Below are 16,215 nucleotides of genomic sequence, written 5' to 3'. Positions count from 1 at the left end.
TCCTTCCTTCGTACAGAATCAAAGAGGTCCTTAATTGACCATATGTCAGTCATCCGACCTTCTCAAGTCCTTTGATCTCTGACACCCTAGTAACAAGCATTTTCTTGAATGGCTATGTTACAACATCCGCTCAAAAAAGAAATAATGCCGCTGCAATGAAACTCATTTGAGACATTAGCGACAGTTTCTGAAAAAGTGTATGACTAAAAACAAACTTTGGATACGAAAAATAAAGAGTGATTGCCGAATTGCTATTCGCGTGAGACAGATACAAGATACTTCTTTACACTATTTTCATATCTTTCATTGCAGAATATACGGATGTTTGAATAAGTCATGTCATAAGCCGTTCATTATACTGGATCATTTTCCTTCATAAAATCATGACAAACGTTAATGGTTTTTCTTAGGATCAACTATTCAATTATCATTAGCAACAAAGTAATTTTAAGCACACAGGGACTGTCGGGGAGTGCTCTGTATTTATCCTGAAGATAACACCTGTAAAATCAATCAAAGTCAATAGACTCAAGTATGTTCCATCTTAAAGACAGGTGTCTATATTTGTTAACTTTATTCCATTTAAGGATCGCATGGTTTTCTATATGAATCAGTTGTGGTTGGCAGGAAATAGGGCCCGTCTGTGCTTCCTGGGGAATCCGTGCATTTATTACAGATACTGACTGGTCATTTTTTTCGAGCATCTTTATCGTTTTGAATTTAAATTCTGAAGCACTCTTTTTGAGTACAAAGTGTATGGAATATTAACTACTACTATCATGCGGCTATGACATATCCGTATAAATATGAGCGGTAAAAGTAAAACGTTGTTTAATGCGAACCTTGTATTTTGATTATCAGTACTGAAAAACGATATATTTCTTTATATGAACTGTTACAGGCATAGGCGGGCAGCTAGGTAGATAGCTTCCTCGCAAGAAAATTTCTACACTCCAGTCGAGGTTTCGAACCCACCCATCACTGGGAGCAAAGTTAACCACTCGGCGACGGAGGCCACTCATCTGTATGAAAAATGTCAAGAGCCGCAAGCACACTAAAATAACCAAACGACGCATGCAGTAAATGAAGTAAAGAAACAAGATCTGAGGAATAATGTATAGGGACACCTTAGTACATACAGAATAAAACGAAGTCGCATTTAAATGCATTTTTGTTCACACGATTTATATTTATTAATAAGATCGATATTTTTTTCCTTTTTAGTGCATACCAGTGTCCAGAAAAGAAAAGAAAGTAAATGGAATGATCTCCATTATCCGTTATGCTTAGTTAATGAGTGACACGAATGGGAAAATGCGGTCATCGTAAACTGGATCAAAAAATTTCAATTTAAATTATTGTTGTTATGCAATCAGAATCAGTGTATTTAGTGATAAAAATATCATCCGATCGCGAGGCCCTACTGCATTCGTCAAACTCTAGAACACAAAACTGATAAACTTATCACGCGATAAAGAGGCCAGTGTTGCAAAGCAAATGTTCAAATAACCAGCTGATGAAAACTGGACACATTATTTAACAAACATTTCATTTATATAAAACATAATAACGATAACTATTGGAAGTTAATTTAATGAACACGACAGTTAAATAGGGTAATTCTAAAATAAAAAAGACACGAAATGAGAACATCTTAGCCGCTATGTGGAAACAAACGCCGTCTACATTATCAAATAATTTTGCAGCAAACTTACACCTATCAAAAGCTAAAAGAGGTTATAAAGAGGACATGGGAATCTATTTCGTAAGTGTCCGTTAGGAGGTTATCCGATTTATTTAGGAGAATGCTCAAGTTATAACTCGATACAAAGCCTGAAATCTGTCTAATGTAATACAGTGGTTTAGCGATTATGTGTCTTACGAGAGATTTGCCTACGAATGTTATTGTAGTTAAATGTTTTATTATCAGATCGCAATAATTCAACATTGTGTTCAATTTTGATTAAAATCAGTCAATATTTAGTAAAAAAAAATAGCAACAAAAAACGAACTCTCGCCAAAAAAAAAAATCAAAATTTCGTTGTGATGTTGGCACCCGCGCCAGGACGACACAACAAAATGTGCTACATAAACCGGGCGCACCCAAACGCGACATAACGAAATGTCCTAAATCAGCCACCATAGTAAGTAAATTAAAATATCACAGGAGTATAATCCTTATACGTTTCTTCAGGTATGATGGGGGTTTAATGCCATTTTAACAAGTATTTAAGTAATGTAACGGCGGTCAGGTAACCTAAATTAAGCAGCGTTTCTGGATATCACAAAGTAACTGATAATTTCCCCACATACGAATCAGATACGAACGAAATCATCGGAATCCCGATAGTTTTGCATTTATCTGTACAATAATACCACTTCTACTTAACCCTTACCCTTCTAACTTGATTTCTTTAATGAACATGTCCATCTTTCAATTTCGACAGTACCATTAACTGTTAAGAAGGGGTGTTTACAAAAAAGATACAGGCTGAAAAGCGAACAGTTCAGATCATGACCAGATTGTATGGACGTGCAGACTGATTATGATCTACACTGGTCGCAAAGGCAGAATCAATCGTGTCCAGTATGATAGGGTTGAGTTCATTTTATTTCTTAAAGGCTTAACAACTCGAGTATTTAGGAGCGAAATCCTGGATCATATACATCTAGAACTGATTCTGTCTTAAAAACATTAAGAACATTACTATTTATGCCTAAAACCGGTTCATTCTCTCTTCCCCACCCCCCCTTTTTAGAAATCATGTTTAAAGTAAACTAACTTGCCGATTAAAATCATTCATTCGGGCCCGTAATTTCAATACCCCTAGACGCTCCTCATGCGCTAAGTTATACTGTGCTGTATTAAAGCGATCAATAGTTTTGAACTAACCTGTAGCACACATCGTACTATTACATGCTCGTACGTTAATTAAAATGGAGTGGACTGAAAGTTTATACAAAGACATGATTGAAATGGTTTCTAGCAGGGATTTAACATTATTATATATTTTTTCAAGTATATATGTTGTTATGGCAATTATTGTGTTTTTCATTCTATTATATGGGATAACTGCACCGTACGGAAGGTATGCACGCGGCGGGTGGGGTATTTTCGTTAATGGGAAGTTTGCGTGGTTTATACAGGAAATACCATCATTCGCAATCCCAGTAGCGTTCCTGATATATGATCAACATGCGCCCAAGTTTAACATGATGCCGAATATGTTCCTGTTCATGCTGTTTTCCATTCATTATTTCCAAAGGTAAGTCGAACAATGTGTTTTATAAATTGATAAAAATTTACAAATATTTTTGTGTATTTTGTGGTAACTTAATAACTACAGACAAAATTATGTGATTTAGCAAGGAACACAAAACTCACTCGCGAGAGGGGTTGGCAGTATCCAGCGGTAGCGATAGATAGACAGATAGATAGACATATTCTCATACATGTTATGTGCCAAATAACTGTTTCGTAATGTTTACAACGTTATAAATAGCTCAGTACAGGGTAAAGTAAAAGTATTTATACCACATACGAACTCAATCAAATTGAAGATCTTTAAGAGAACAAGGCTACACTTTATAATGTCATTGAAAGCATTTTTAATGCCTTAAAATAGAGTGCATTTAATGGTATCACAAAATGCTATATCCTAAGATAATTTAAGATAGCCCTAGATCTACCATAAAATGATTTAAGGATATTTATAACAAACTAGAATATTGAATGAATATCTCTAAATATGAATAGTTTCACGTATTCGTAATATGATTTAATGATATTCAAACATCATTTTAGGATATCACAATATAATTTAATGATATCAATAAATCATTTAACGATTTCTCAAAATATGTTTGATTTTATGATTTCTTAAATTTATGCGGTTTATTAATATCCAATTATCAATAGTGCATAAACAATGTAACAAAAGTATTATATTGTACGACTTTATTTAATGATATCATAAATTGATTTTACATTGTCCAAAAATAGTCTTTATTTTTGAATACCAGTAATGCAAAATTTAAGATAATCAGAATTATTTCAACGATATCCTAAAATCGAGTTAATGATACCACAAAATCAGCCTGTTTTTTACGATATCTTAAATTCTTTTTGTCAAAAAGTAGAATTAAAGATATCATTAAATTGAAATTAAGATATCACAGAATAAAACTGATTAAATTAAAAATACAATTGAATTATATATATAGAATTTTTTAATATCCATAAATGCGTAATTATAGTAATGATATTACAAAATGAATTTGGGATGTCCATAAATGAATTAAGGATATCCATAAATGAATTTGTTATATCTATAAATGAATTTAGGAAACATTGAAATAGTGAATAAATATTGAAATGGCACCCATAGATTAGACTAGAATAATGGGACATGGTCCTCAACTTTGGGAGTGAGATTTCAGCATATTGCAAAACCCGCCCACAACTTTTAACTTAAAACGATTTTATTTCACAAAACATGAACTAACTTTGTTTAAATGATTTATGTTTCAGAAAAGTATATGTATTGGTTATAAAGAAAATGATTTGTAAATTACTTGCAGATATATATGTTTATATCTTATATCACTATATCATTTTCAGAGCATGTATCTTTCCTTTTCTGATAAAAGGGGGGAAGCCGACACCATTCGTTCCATTCATTATGGCTCTAGTGTTTTGTCTTGTTAACGGATACCTCCAAAGTGCCTCCCTTCTCTACCACGCTGATTACGGTCCAGATTGGTTGACCAGGCCTCATCTCTGGTTTGGTAATGTATGTTTTTGTCTGTTGGGATTTTTAACATTCAGCGAGTTTACCAGATTGTTTAGATTTCGTACCAACCGATACGAGTTACTCTGTATGGCATTGAAACGAGGGATGCGCCATTTTAGATTTAATGTCTTTAGTCAGTTGTCGTGGAGCACTTCCTTTGATTATTCAGTGCTTTTGCTGACTAGCTGACCGAGATAAGTCCTGGTGCCGAGTGAAGCAATATAAAATAGACATGAAACTGCTTTAAAGAAAAACATAAGAGGTGAAGTTACTGATGCAAACATACGTATGATTCGGAGAGCATGTAGAAATTTGTAACTTGGCACTTTATTACTAGAATTTCTTAAGATATTTTTTAATTTTTCAACGTTTATCTGCTTTTTAGGGACAGCGATGTTTGTGTTTGGAATGGCTGTCAATATACATTCTGATCATATTCTAAGGAATCTCAGAAAGCCCGGAGAAACTGGATACAAAATACCGAAAGGTAACGTTTGTCTTCAAATTTATTTCAAGATTTACTTACAGTCATTTACAGATAATACAACATCACACCGCTGAAGGTTGTATATCTGCCACCGTATATCGAGTCATCAGCCGACGACAAAAGTTTTACCCAAACCTCGTCACCAGCTTTTAATTGTGTAACCACGGTGACACTGCCCTGGTCGTGGCGCCCACTGTCGCCGTGCCCGTAGATCAGTGCGAGGTTCCCGCCATTCTTCACTAACGCAGCCGTGTATTCTGAGCGGTCGTTTACAAAGCTTAAAATTGATACAGAAAATAAGTACACGCCTGGTGTTTCTGCTATAAACAAGGAGTGATTCGAGTGGTATGCCCCGCCGATGTTTAACAAGACTGTTTCGAACAGAATGCTCTGGTCTATTTGTAAGTGTGGGATTTCGTGTTTGTCACTGACTGCATGAAATGCAAATGGTCCTTCTTGATTCAAAACTAACCGATTCTGACGATTCATCAAGCTGCTGTTGAAACTTAGTGTATCTTCTCGACTAGCTTTAATTTTAACAGTAGTCTGTTTAGAATTACTTTGAACTGGTGTGTCTTTATTCAGGGTTTTTAAGATCTCACTAGGTGTTTCATCAAATGGTGAAACGTCAGGTTTTAGTTTGTTGGAAGCATTTTCAGATAATTTCACATTTGTGACCTTGGTAACTTCAAGTTCAGCTCTCAGATCAGCTATACCAGCCGTAAGGACTTTAACCTCCGCGTCACGTTCTACCACCAGTGTTGACAGTTTATTCATATGTTCGTTGAGATTTTCAGTCGCGTTTCTTTGCTTTTCCAACTCTAACGTTTGAGCTGCTATAAATTCTTTTAATTCAATAACCAGATTATTTGTATGTGCAAGTTGTCGATCCTGCTCATGAAGCATTTCTTGTTGTTGGAGATTTATTGCTCTCTGCTCGACACCTGAAACAGTACAGTCACATCTCCTAGGTTAAAGTTGTGCAGCGTTTAGGGTGCAAATATTTTATGGGGATCTTATAGATAAGTTTTTAGAAAATACGTACATTGTATATTAAATATATTATCAAACAGATTGGGCAAATATCAAACTTAACTGAGCAAATATGAAAAAGTCATGGATAGCATGAGAAAAAATCAATTCAAAATTCGAGTGAATGAAGGGCAAATGCAGATCGAGCTAAATGATGAAATTTTTATTAATTAGATGATGAAAATGGCATTGTTTCGTAACAAAGATCCATCTTTGCAAGGTTATTTTACAGACACAAATCCCAAGACCCGACTTTGATTTTTAAAAATTGTAAATTTATGTTACATAATTTACAATGTATATACAACTTGCAAAATTATGAAAATAAACCTTGTTTTTCCAAAGTGTCCATCCGTCGTTGAAGTTCAGTGAACCAACTATCGTCTACTGCGAAAGAGCAGCATATTTGTAACAGAAACACTGCTACAGAAAGTTTTATGTCTACCATATTTCTGAAATATCCTCTGTATAATGTCGGTGTTCTTATCATCAGATAAGATTAATTCCAATTTGGAAAGTCCAAACAAACGCTCTTTATAGTACGGGAGAAAAACAAGTTTGTCCACAAACTGTGTTAGGGTATTAGTACTGCAGCACCCACAGCCTCGCACCTCCCCCGTCTCCTGGGTTTAACAATATTAATGCTTTACTCCTTTTCTTGTTTAATTGTAATTGTGCACGTATATTATAAGAACAGTGTACACAAATAGTTCAAACAATTTTATACGGTGAAGTTGCCAAGATTAATACAAAATAGTATTGTTATGATAAAGTTTTAAGTTAAGGAGTTACCATTTAATAACATTTATCTGAAAAGGGCTAATTGTAACGGTTTTTTTTTCAGGAGGAATGTTTAACTACGTCTCCGGAGCAAATTTTTTCGGTGAAATGTTAGAGTGGGCGGGATTTGCAGTAGCCACGTGGTCTATTCCAGCGTTAGCGTTCTCATTCTTCACGTGCTGTAACATTGGCCCACGTGCATGGCAACATCATAAGTGAGTGTAGATATATATTTAGGAGAAATTTATTAGAAATGCCAGTTTCTTAGTACCTCCCTTAGCCGAACGGTTTATTTGTGCTGAATAAATTCGGAAGCTACACACAATTTTAAACTTGCGTTTTGGTTCAGATTGTAAAAATATCTCAATATCTTTCTAATGCAAATATAAAACTAGAAACAATATTGAAATAAAAAGAAATATTCAGCTTGACTGACAGCCTGTACATTAGAAATGAAATCAATTTTTAAAGCCTGAAATGTCCATTTAAAAATGATTATAAATATATTTGATTTTCTTATTAAACTATCCCTTTCAAAGTAATCATGTCAATATCATATTTTAAATGGTGAAATGTAAGTATAAGTTAAGCTTGAATCTCTTTTTTTTCTAAAAGGTAATTTGAGAAAACGCATACAGATAATTAGACATGCATTTATTCTTGCAGGTATTACCTACAGAAGTTTGAAGATTATCCCAAAGATCGTAAAGCTGTGATTCCATTTATTTTATGAACATATAGTCAACTGTCATACTGTGTATTCATGTTTGTGATCTCTCGTTGGAACTTGGACTGTCTGATATTACATAATATCTCCACTGAAGTTTCTTTTAGTCTGACACGCTTTGTGATCCTCAATTACTTGTAATTATTTTTCTGTTTTTCGTTGTTCTTTACAAGCCAGTCTCATACCTAGGATTTGTTTTGCAATAAAATGTTTTAACAAAGTCGTCGTACTGCGTCGATGTTTTTTTTTTAACATTATCAAATATTTGATACAGTGTGCCCATACCACGTGACTTTGACGTCATTTTATGGCTAAGACGGCAAGCCAAATTCCGTCGATTCGATTCTTCAAAGTGGCGTAAGTTCTTTATTTCTTGATCAAATATGACCAAATAAAGCGCAGGCTAAGGAAAAAAGTGAGTACTTCACTCACAAGTAAACGGTTTTATCAACAGATGAACAGTTTTGGCCTGAAAACGGGAAAACTGTTTTGTTTAGAGAAAATGAGCATGGTAAGACGGCAAGCAAGAGCCTTTTTTGACAGAAAAACGGATGATTGTACACATCAGAGGTGTCGCACGTATTACCGATTCACAGGAATTTAATGCCGGCTCTGTGGGAGGCCTTAATTGACAAAAATGTAGCAGAATTTTTTAAAAACTTTTTAAAAATCCAAAATACGCTAAGACGGCAAGTCCGCTAAGACGGCAAGTCATTTTTTACAGTAATATCGTCTATGGAGTCGCACTTCTCTACAAGCGGTCATTGGATGTTTACCAATAGTAGATCATTCTACTTCTTGTCAAAACTATAGGAAAACATCAAAGAACCGTTATATAAGTGAAGTCAAATGATGTTTTAAAGTACGTTATATGCCTTTTTTTTTGGTACAGTTGCTAAATTGTGAGGCGTAATAGATAATTAAACGAGAATTATGATTTGTTCTAGTAGGATTGGCATATAAGTGAGAGCTTTTCTAGAAAGGTTAAGAATTCAAAAGCTACACATGTATACCATCTTGGATGTACCTCTGCGTGTCGGTCTTTGGATTAAAGTATGTTATAGCGTTTCGAAAACTAAAGAACAAATATACAGTTGGCAGCAGGCAACAACAAATAATACACATTTTTGACCTAATCAATACTATTTTATATGTTCACAAGTCTGTTGTACATATAATGTTTGAGTGAATGTTTTCTTGACAAATCGTTATGTATTAAAAATAATGCTACTTATTAAGAAGAGCCATTTTGTCGACTTCCACAAATCATAAACACTATTTTCAGATATATAGAATAATGTTTTGACAAATAAGAATCTTATTCTTAACTCAGTCTATAAGCTAGAAGATATGCTTTAAAAAGTATTTCTATGTAGCTGTGTTCAAAGTATTGAGTAGAATAGAAAAATCTTATTTTTCCCCAAAATTTAACACGATATTACATGTTAAAATAGAAATAGTGGAAACTCCACAGGTCGCTCAACACAACAAAAACGAAAATGTTGCAGGCTCGGTTTGATTGAGCCTGTTCATGGATAGTAGTGGAAATGCATGCTACCGTCCACGCCCTCTAGCCCCGGGTTGAGCAGAACTCAACATTTACACATGCTAAAAGTACAAAAAGCAATTTAGAGACATCCGCAGATGTATTCAAACGATGATGAACATGGAACATTCAATGATACACGTGTTGAGGCGTGTAATTCCACGAAGAGCGGCGTTTGGTCCGCAGATAAAATAAAGGGTTTGCCCCAAACGAGAAAACAATGGACAGAACTAAACAAACTGGAATTTAGGAAGGGGATCTGAGGTTATGGAGCCTGCGTATCACAGGAACAGTCAAAAGACAAAATTAAAAAGCAGGCACCATATCCAAGGGGTGATTAAACAATACCCAAGGCTATGAAAGCGGGAGTATTGGAACCACCTACAAATACACCAACTTTCACAATTCTTGGAGAAAGGGTTGTATAATTCTACACATTTCTGCAAAATCAACTTCTTGTTTAGCCGAGCCTAGAAATAAAATGTACTGATGTCACGACTTAAGTAATCGTGACACCAAAACATTAAAAATGTTGCAACCCTACTTCTTTAATTCATGGGTTGTTGTCTTTAAACTCCACTACCTTGTTAAAAATGTTTGTACAAAAGACCGACCCTGCTACAACAACAATTGAAGTCAGTGGGGTCCGCCAAACTGGAAACTAGACCTGTATCTACCCCAAGATCCTGCTGTTTCGACTTCCGTGCAGTTTTGAGATAAGAAAAAGAACCATACACATGAAAATCACCGGGAGAAGACGCAAATGCCCCGTTGATAGGCTTTGATTCAATTTTGCTTAAAGGCCTAGATTTTGGCAGTGGGCCAAGGGATTTCTGTCTTCACCAGCACAGTTGGGGGCTAATGACCATCACAGTATGGTTCCAATAAACAAGGGTCATTGTTTATTGGACAGTCAGTCTACTTTACAAGTGTATCAATTAGTGAGAAAGGGAAACCATATAATTTATTTTAAATTAATGAATAATTGATAACATTTAAAGTTATACCAGTTTCTTTTGGCATTTCTATGTAAAGAAAAATATTGTTGATCAAACACAATAATAAAATAAAATAATTCATAATAATGAAATAATGAAAGACTTACTTAAAGAAATATGCAAGTTTTTATTTTTTTCAAATTCTGTCTGGAGAATTGTGATATTTCAGAAAAATGTGACTTAACTCATCTAATGCTGGCAGAATACTGTAGATAACATTTGTCTAAAATTGAAAAAGTTTCAAAGTTACAAAGCAAAGCATGAAAAAAGTCCCTTTTGGCAACATACTGAAAATGAAAGTCGAGTATAGATGGAACACAATAATTTTATATTATATTGTTTGTCAGCACAAAGAACTCATGAAGTTTTCACTATTATACTTGTGTTTTATCATCATTATTATTTTCAATATCATTTCTGTATCTTTTATCATCCTAAATGTAATATAATAATAATAATGATAATAATAACAATCATGATTATATTTATAATTATTATTATTATTATAACATTAAAGTAATAGTTATTATCATCTATATAATATCAAAATAATAATTATTATTATTATCATTCCACATTCACTGAAGAAAAATTAATTTCTTTCAACTCCACTGCACACATCTTCATGGTCTAGTTGGGGTCCCTGCTGTGCTAATTGCCCTCTAATCAGTTACTGTTACATTGTCGCTGATAAGCAGCAGATAAGATGGGAGTTGTATATTGGATTTGGGGGGGGGGGGGACACTTATATAGTAGTGAATCTCGGCCTTTAAGGGCCTAGATTTTGGCAGTGGGCCAAGGGATTTCTGTCTTCACCAGCACAGTTGAGGGCTAATGATCATCACAGTATGGTTCCAATAAACAAGGGTCATTGTTTATTGGAGAGTAAGTCTACCTTTCAAGTGTATCAATTAGTGAGAAGGGGACACAATGTAATTTATTTTAAATTAATGAATAATTGATAACATTTAAAGTTATTCTAGTTCTTTTTTGCATTTCTTTGTAAAGAAAAATATTGTTGATCAAACTCAATAATTATATAATGAGAAACTTATTTTCACAATAATGAAATAATGAGAAACTTGCAAGTTTTTACTTTTTCAAATTATATCTTGATAATTGTGATATTTCAGAAAAATGTAACTTTCACTCATTTAAAGCTTGCAGAGTACTGTAAATAACCTTTGTTTAAAATTGAAAACAGAATGTGCATTTAAAAGTTACAAAGCAAAGCATGAAAAAATGTCACTTTGGCAACATACTGAAAATTGAGTATAGATAAGAATATCAGTCGATTAGCCCGAAAAAGAAAAACGGGCAAAAACCTTACAGCGGATTAATCTGTCTTTCAGTGAAAATGGTTAGTCTGATATTTTGCAAGCTCTGGAATACGGTAATTATAGGTCTCAACCACTTTGTGGTTTCAACCTAAAAAGCAATTTAGCAACATCCGATGATGTATTCATTCGGCGATGCATATGGTAGCTTCAATGATAGTGTGTAATTCCACCAAAAACGGTGTATGGTCCAAAGTTAAAATAATTGTTTTGCCTTAATGAGAAAACAGTGAGGATAAACCCTTCATATCTCTTTTGCCCAGCACTAGTGAGAAGATGAAAGATGATCAGTGAATGTCACTGAACTTTTATGTAAGTGTTCATTGAAGATTCCATGTTCACCGCCGTTTGAATACATCTGTGGATGTCTCTAAATTGCTTATTGTACTTTTAGCATGTGTAAATGTTGAGTTCTGCTCAACCCGGGGCTAGAGGGCGTGGACGGTAGCATGCATTTCCACTACCGTCCATGAACAGGCTCAATCAAACCGAACCGGCAACATTTTCGTTTTTGTCGTGTTGGGCGATATGTAAAGTTTCCACTTTTCTCTATTTTATTTCACAAGCATTGATGAAACATAGTAAAACTGTAACTGACGGACGGATTGATAGAAGGATGGACGGCCTGTAACCACGGAAGTGTTGAATTACGTAAGTTGGTGCAACCAGGTATATCTAATAAAAATGACTTGCCGTCTTAGCGGACTTGCCGTCTTAGCATATTTTGGATTTTTTAAAAGTTTTTAAATAATTCTGCTACATTTTTGTCAATTAAGGCCTCCCACAGAGCCGGCATTAAATTCCTGTGAATCGGTAATACGCGCGACACCTCTGATGTGTACAACCATCCGTTTTTCTGTCAAAAAGGGCTCTTGCTTGCCGTCTTACCATGCTCAATTTCTCTAAACAAAACAGTTTTCCCGTTTTCAGGCCAAAACTGTTCATCTGTTGATAAAACCGTTTACTTGTGAGTGAAGTACTCACTTTTTTCCTTAGCCTGCGCTTTATTTGGTCTTATTTGATCAAGAAATAAAGAACTTACGCTGCTTTAAAGAATCGAAGCGACGGAATTCAGCTTGCCGTCTTAGCCATAAAATGATGTCAAAGTCACGTGGTATGGGCTCACTGGATAAAGATTAGGTAAACCCTTATCATGCTGTTCACGACTGACTCTGCTTTTGCGACCAGTGTAGATCATGATCAGCCTGCACACCACACCCGTGCAGTCTGATCATGATCTGCACTGATCGCCATTCAGTCAGTGTATTTTTGATAAGCACCCCGTTTAACAGTTAATGGTACTGACCAAATTGAATAATGGACCAGTTCATTATAGAAATTTAACAGGGTAATACGTTAACTTCGGGACTGACAGCATGATATAATGCAGCGTATTCATTTTTAGCTCGACTATTCAAAGAATAGTAGAGCTGATGGACTCGCCCGTGCGTCGGCATCCGCGTACCGATTTGGTTAAGTTAGTAAGTAAGTAAGTAAGTAAGTAAGTAAGTAAGTAAGTAAATTCTTTATTTAAAGAGGGTAACCCATTTAGCAAAGCTAATCTTCCATGGGGCCCTCTTACGACTAGAATGAACGACTAGAATGTACAGTATTGTGATCATAGTAACAAATATTTAACAGAAATCAAAGAAGAAATTATATATGCATAAAATAAAAGTAAAAATACATGAAATGTAGTTAGCATTAAAATCCATTCATTCATCGATCCATTTTATACAGTTAAATTTAAAACATGACAATGATATGAGGTTTTGATTTCTATTGGCAAACAATTCCATACAATTGGCCCTGAGTATAAAAGACTACCTTTAAATATTTCACAGTTTTATTTGGTATATAAAAATTTAAGTTTGTATTAGAACGCAATGTTAAGGATGTGTTATTTGTTTGTGGCTTTTTTTTTCTTATAAGTTTATTTATACTCGCTGCCGGGAGACCTATATGAGCGAGAATATCTGCGCCATCGTCTTCGTCGTAGAGTGTCGACGGGCGTCTTTTCATGCTGATCGGTCGTAATCCTCTCGGAGTACCATGTTCTGCGTTCGTAGACAACTCTGAACTGAAGAAGGTAAACCACCCTTCTTAGGACCATTGCTCCCGCCCTTCGTTGCAACTCCAACAGCTGACCTCAATATATTTATGACGACTTCCGGTGGAGCTGCATGCTTTCTCCGCGATGTGCGCGCGGCGGGAGCTCAGGAGAAGGTTTGTGGCTTTTGCAGAAACATTTCATTTATATAAGAAGGATGTAAGCCAGTTGACACTTTATGCATAAAGCATGCCCTCTTGAAAAAAAGACGCTTATCAAATCTTTGAATATTAAGTAATTTCAAAGCTTGATCAAAATCTTGAAATTCGTTACCTAAAATAGTGCGACAGGCTCGTTTTTGTAGTCTTATAATTTTGTTTTTGTATGTAAGCTGGTATCTCAGTAACCACTTGTTGGAATGGATTGAAACTTCACACACTTATTCACTGTGATAAACTGACTTACACTGCACAGGTTCCATAACTCTATTTTGCTTTTTAAAAAAAATATGCCCCTTTTTCGACTTAGGAGTTTTTGGTTAAGTTTTTGTATGTAAGCTGGTATCTCAGTACCCACTAATGGGAATGGATCGAAATTTCACACACTTATCCACTGTCTTGAGCTGATAAGCACTGTGCAGGTTCCATAACCCTATTTTTCCATTTTTACAAAATTATGCCCCTTTTTCTACTTTCGTATTCATTTAATTGACAAGGCTGTTGAAAGCCGAGCGTTGCTGTCCTCCGACAGATCTTGTTCATAAGCTAAACACTCACATTCTATAGCTCGTCTACTGCATTAAGAGGACATTTCCGGTACATGAAGTCGATACACATGCCGCCATATGGTACCTCCTCAAAACCTACCTGCCTTGTTTGCTCAATAATACAGTTTGTAAAACCATGTTTACCATTTAACGTCTGTGTTGAAACGAATGTTTCCCGAGCTACTGCGCAAAGGTCATTTTTTTCACTAAAGGATTACATTAATCTGTTATCAGAAGTTGAACATTCATACTAATTGAACGTTTATATTTTGAATATTATACGACTTTTTATGCCCCCGAAGGGAGGCGTATAGTTTTTGAACCGTCTGTCGGTCTATCAGTCTGTCGGTCTGTCCGCAATTTTCGTGTCCGGTCCATATCTTTGTCATCGATGGATGGATTTTCAAATAACTTGGCATGAATGTGTACCACAGTAAGACGACGTGTCGCGCGCAAGACCCAGGTCCGTAGCTCAAAGGTCAAGGTCACACTTAGACGTTAAAGTATAGTGCATTGATGGGCGTGTCCGGTCCATATCTTTGTCATCGATGGATGGATTTTCAAATAACTTGGCATGAATGTGTACCACAGTAAGACGACGTGTCGAGCGCATGACCCAGGTCCGTAGCTCAAAGGTCAAGGTCACACTTAGACGTTAAAGGATAGTGCATTGATGGGCGTGTCCGGTCCATATCTTTGTCATCCATGGATGGATTTTCAAATAACTTGGCACGAATGTGTACCACAGTAAGACGATGTGTCGCGCGCAAGACCCAGGTCCGTAGCTCAAAGGTCAAGGTCACACTTAGACGTTAAAGGATAGTGCATTGATGGGCATGTCCGGTCTATATCTTTGTCATCCATGGATGGACTTTCAAATAACTTGGCATGAATGTGTACCACAGTAATACGACGTGTCGCGCGCAAGACCCAGGTCCGTAGGTCAAAGGTCCTAATCTCTAACATCGGCCATAACTATTCATTCAAAGTGCCATCGGGGGCATGTGTCATCCTATGGAGACAGCTCTTGTTTATACATACTTTTGTTCGTTTGCAATATTCATTTGAAACAAGGGTGACAGTACACACAGATCTGAGTTTAAATCCGGGCCGAAGTTAAGCCAGCCCACTTGGCTATAGTACATTGCTACACAACAATACTATCAGAAGCCTTGTTCCTATCTGATATGGGCAGTTTGAAAGTATTTTGTATATTATCCAAGTGTGCTGGTTTAGTTCGAGGCTGAACACCACTAAATCCAGCTGCTCTTTATTTCATATAAAATCCACTCACTTCATAATGGTGTTTTGACATTTTCTAGCATATCAGATTTTCAGAGACTTATATTCCCATAAAGAACTAGATCGCTACTTTAGAAAAACAAAAAGAAAAGGGGGTGTTAACTTATATATAAGAAAACTACAGTTCGTTGAATACAACCCGCTGAATTTACTACTTTTCGCTTCTTTCAATTTCTCTTTTCGTGACATTAAATTCTTACGCCGCCATTTTTATCTATCATGCGATAGGAACATGCCGATTTCATTAGAATGCAAAGTGATACATACTGAAACGCGGTAGGGTAAAAGTAAGCACGTTGCTGCCGAGAAAATGCACTAGGAAAGGAAAAAAGATTAGTACTATTTATATTTGGACTACTTGTGACTAGACCTGCGGAGGCTTACATTCTATTTAGTC

At 35.6% G+C, this 16,215-nt stretch overlaps 2 protein-coding genes across 2 annotated transcripts; one reads left to right on the top strand and one right to left on the bottom strand.

Annotated features, from left to right (window-relative positions):
* The first annotated feature begins 2,894 nt into the window (after nt 1-2,894).
* LOC123545767 (3-oxo-5-alpha-steroid 4-dehydrogenase 1-like) lies at nt 2,895-8,044 on the top strand. Its single transcript, XM_045332077.2, has 5 exons — nt 2,895-3,266; nt 4,622-4,788; nt 5,179-5,280; nt 7,157-7,307; nt 7,759-8,044. Exons 1-5 carry the CDS (start codon nt 2,938-2,940, stop codon nt 7,823-7,825), a joined length of 816 nt encoding a protein of 271 aa, XP_045188012.1. The 5' UTR covers nt 2,895-2,937; the 3' UTR covers nt 7,826-8,044.
* Nucleotides 5,293-6,929, bottom strand: LOC123545766 (uncharacterized). The gene is made up of 2 exons (XM_045332076.2): nt 6,643-6,929; nt 5,293-6,224 (listed from the first exon to the last, which is right to left on the bottom strand). Exons 1-2 carry the CDS (start codon nt 6,800-6,802, stop codon nt 5,326-5,328), a joined length of 1,059 nt encoding a protein of 352 aa, XP_045188011.2. The 5' UTR covers nt 6,803-6,929; the 3' UTR covers nt 5,293-5,325.
* Nucleotides 8,045-16,215: the final 8,171 nt, after the last annotated feature.

Source organism: Mercenaria mercenaria, chromosome 1 (assembly GCF_021730395.1).
Source record: "Mercenaria mercenaria strain notata chromosome 1, MADL_Memer_1, whole genome shotgun sequence".
Lineage (NCBI taxonomy): Eukaryota > Metazoa > Mollusca > Bivalvia > Venerida > Veneridae > Mercenaria > Mercenaria mercenaria.
The sequence above is the reverse complement of the archived record's forward strand: the minus strand, read 5'-3'. Positions and strand labels throughout refer to the sequence as shown.

Bases quoted from the DNA above. Each gene is read 5' to 3' on its own strand.
- LOC123545766 (XM_045332076.2), bottom strand. From the start codon at position 6,802: ATGATAAGAACACCGACATTATACAGAGGATATTTCAGAAATATGGTA. The intron at 6,225-6,642 runs GTTTATTTTCAT...GTACTGTTTCAG, and splicing joins GGACACTTTGGAAAAACAAG to GTGTCGAGCAGAGAGCAATA.
- LOC123545767 (XM_045332077.2), top strand. From the start codon at position 2,938: ATGGAGTGGACTGAAAGTTTATACAAAGACATGATTGAAATGGTTTCT. The intron at 3,267-4,621 runs GTAAGTCGAACA...TATCATTTTCAG, and splicing joins TCCATTCATTATTTCCAAAG to AGCATGTATCTTTCCTTTTC. The intron at 4,789-5,178 runs GTAATGTATGTT...TCTGCTTTTTAG, and splicing joins CAGGCCTCATCTCTGGTTTG to GGACAGCGATGTTTGTGTTT.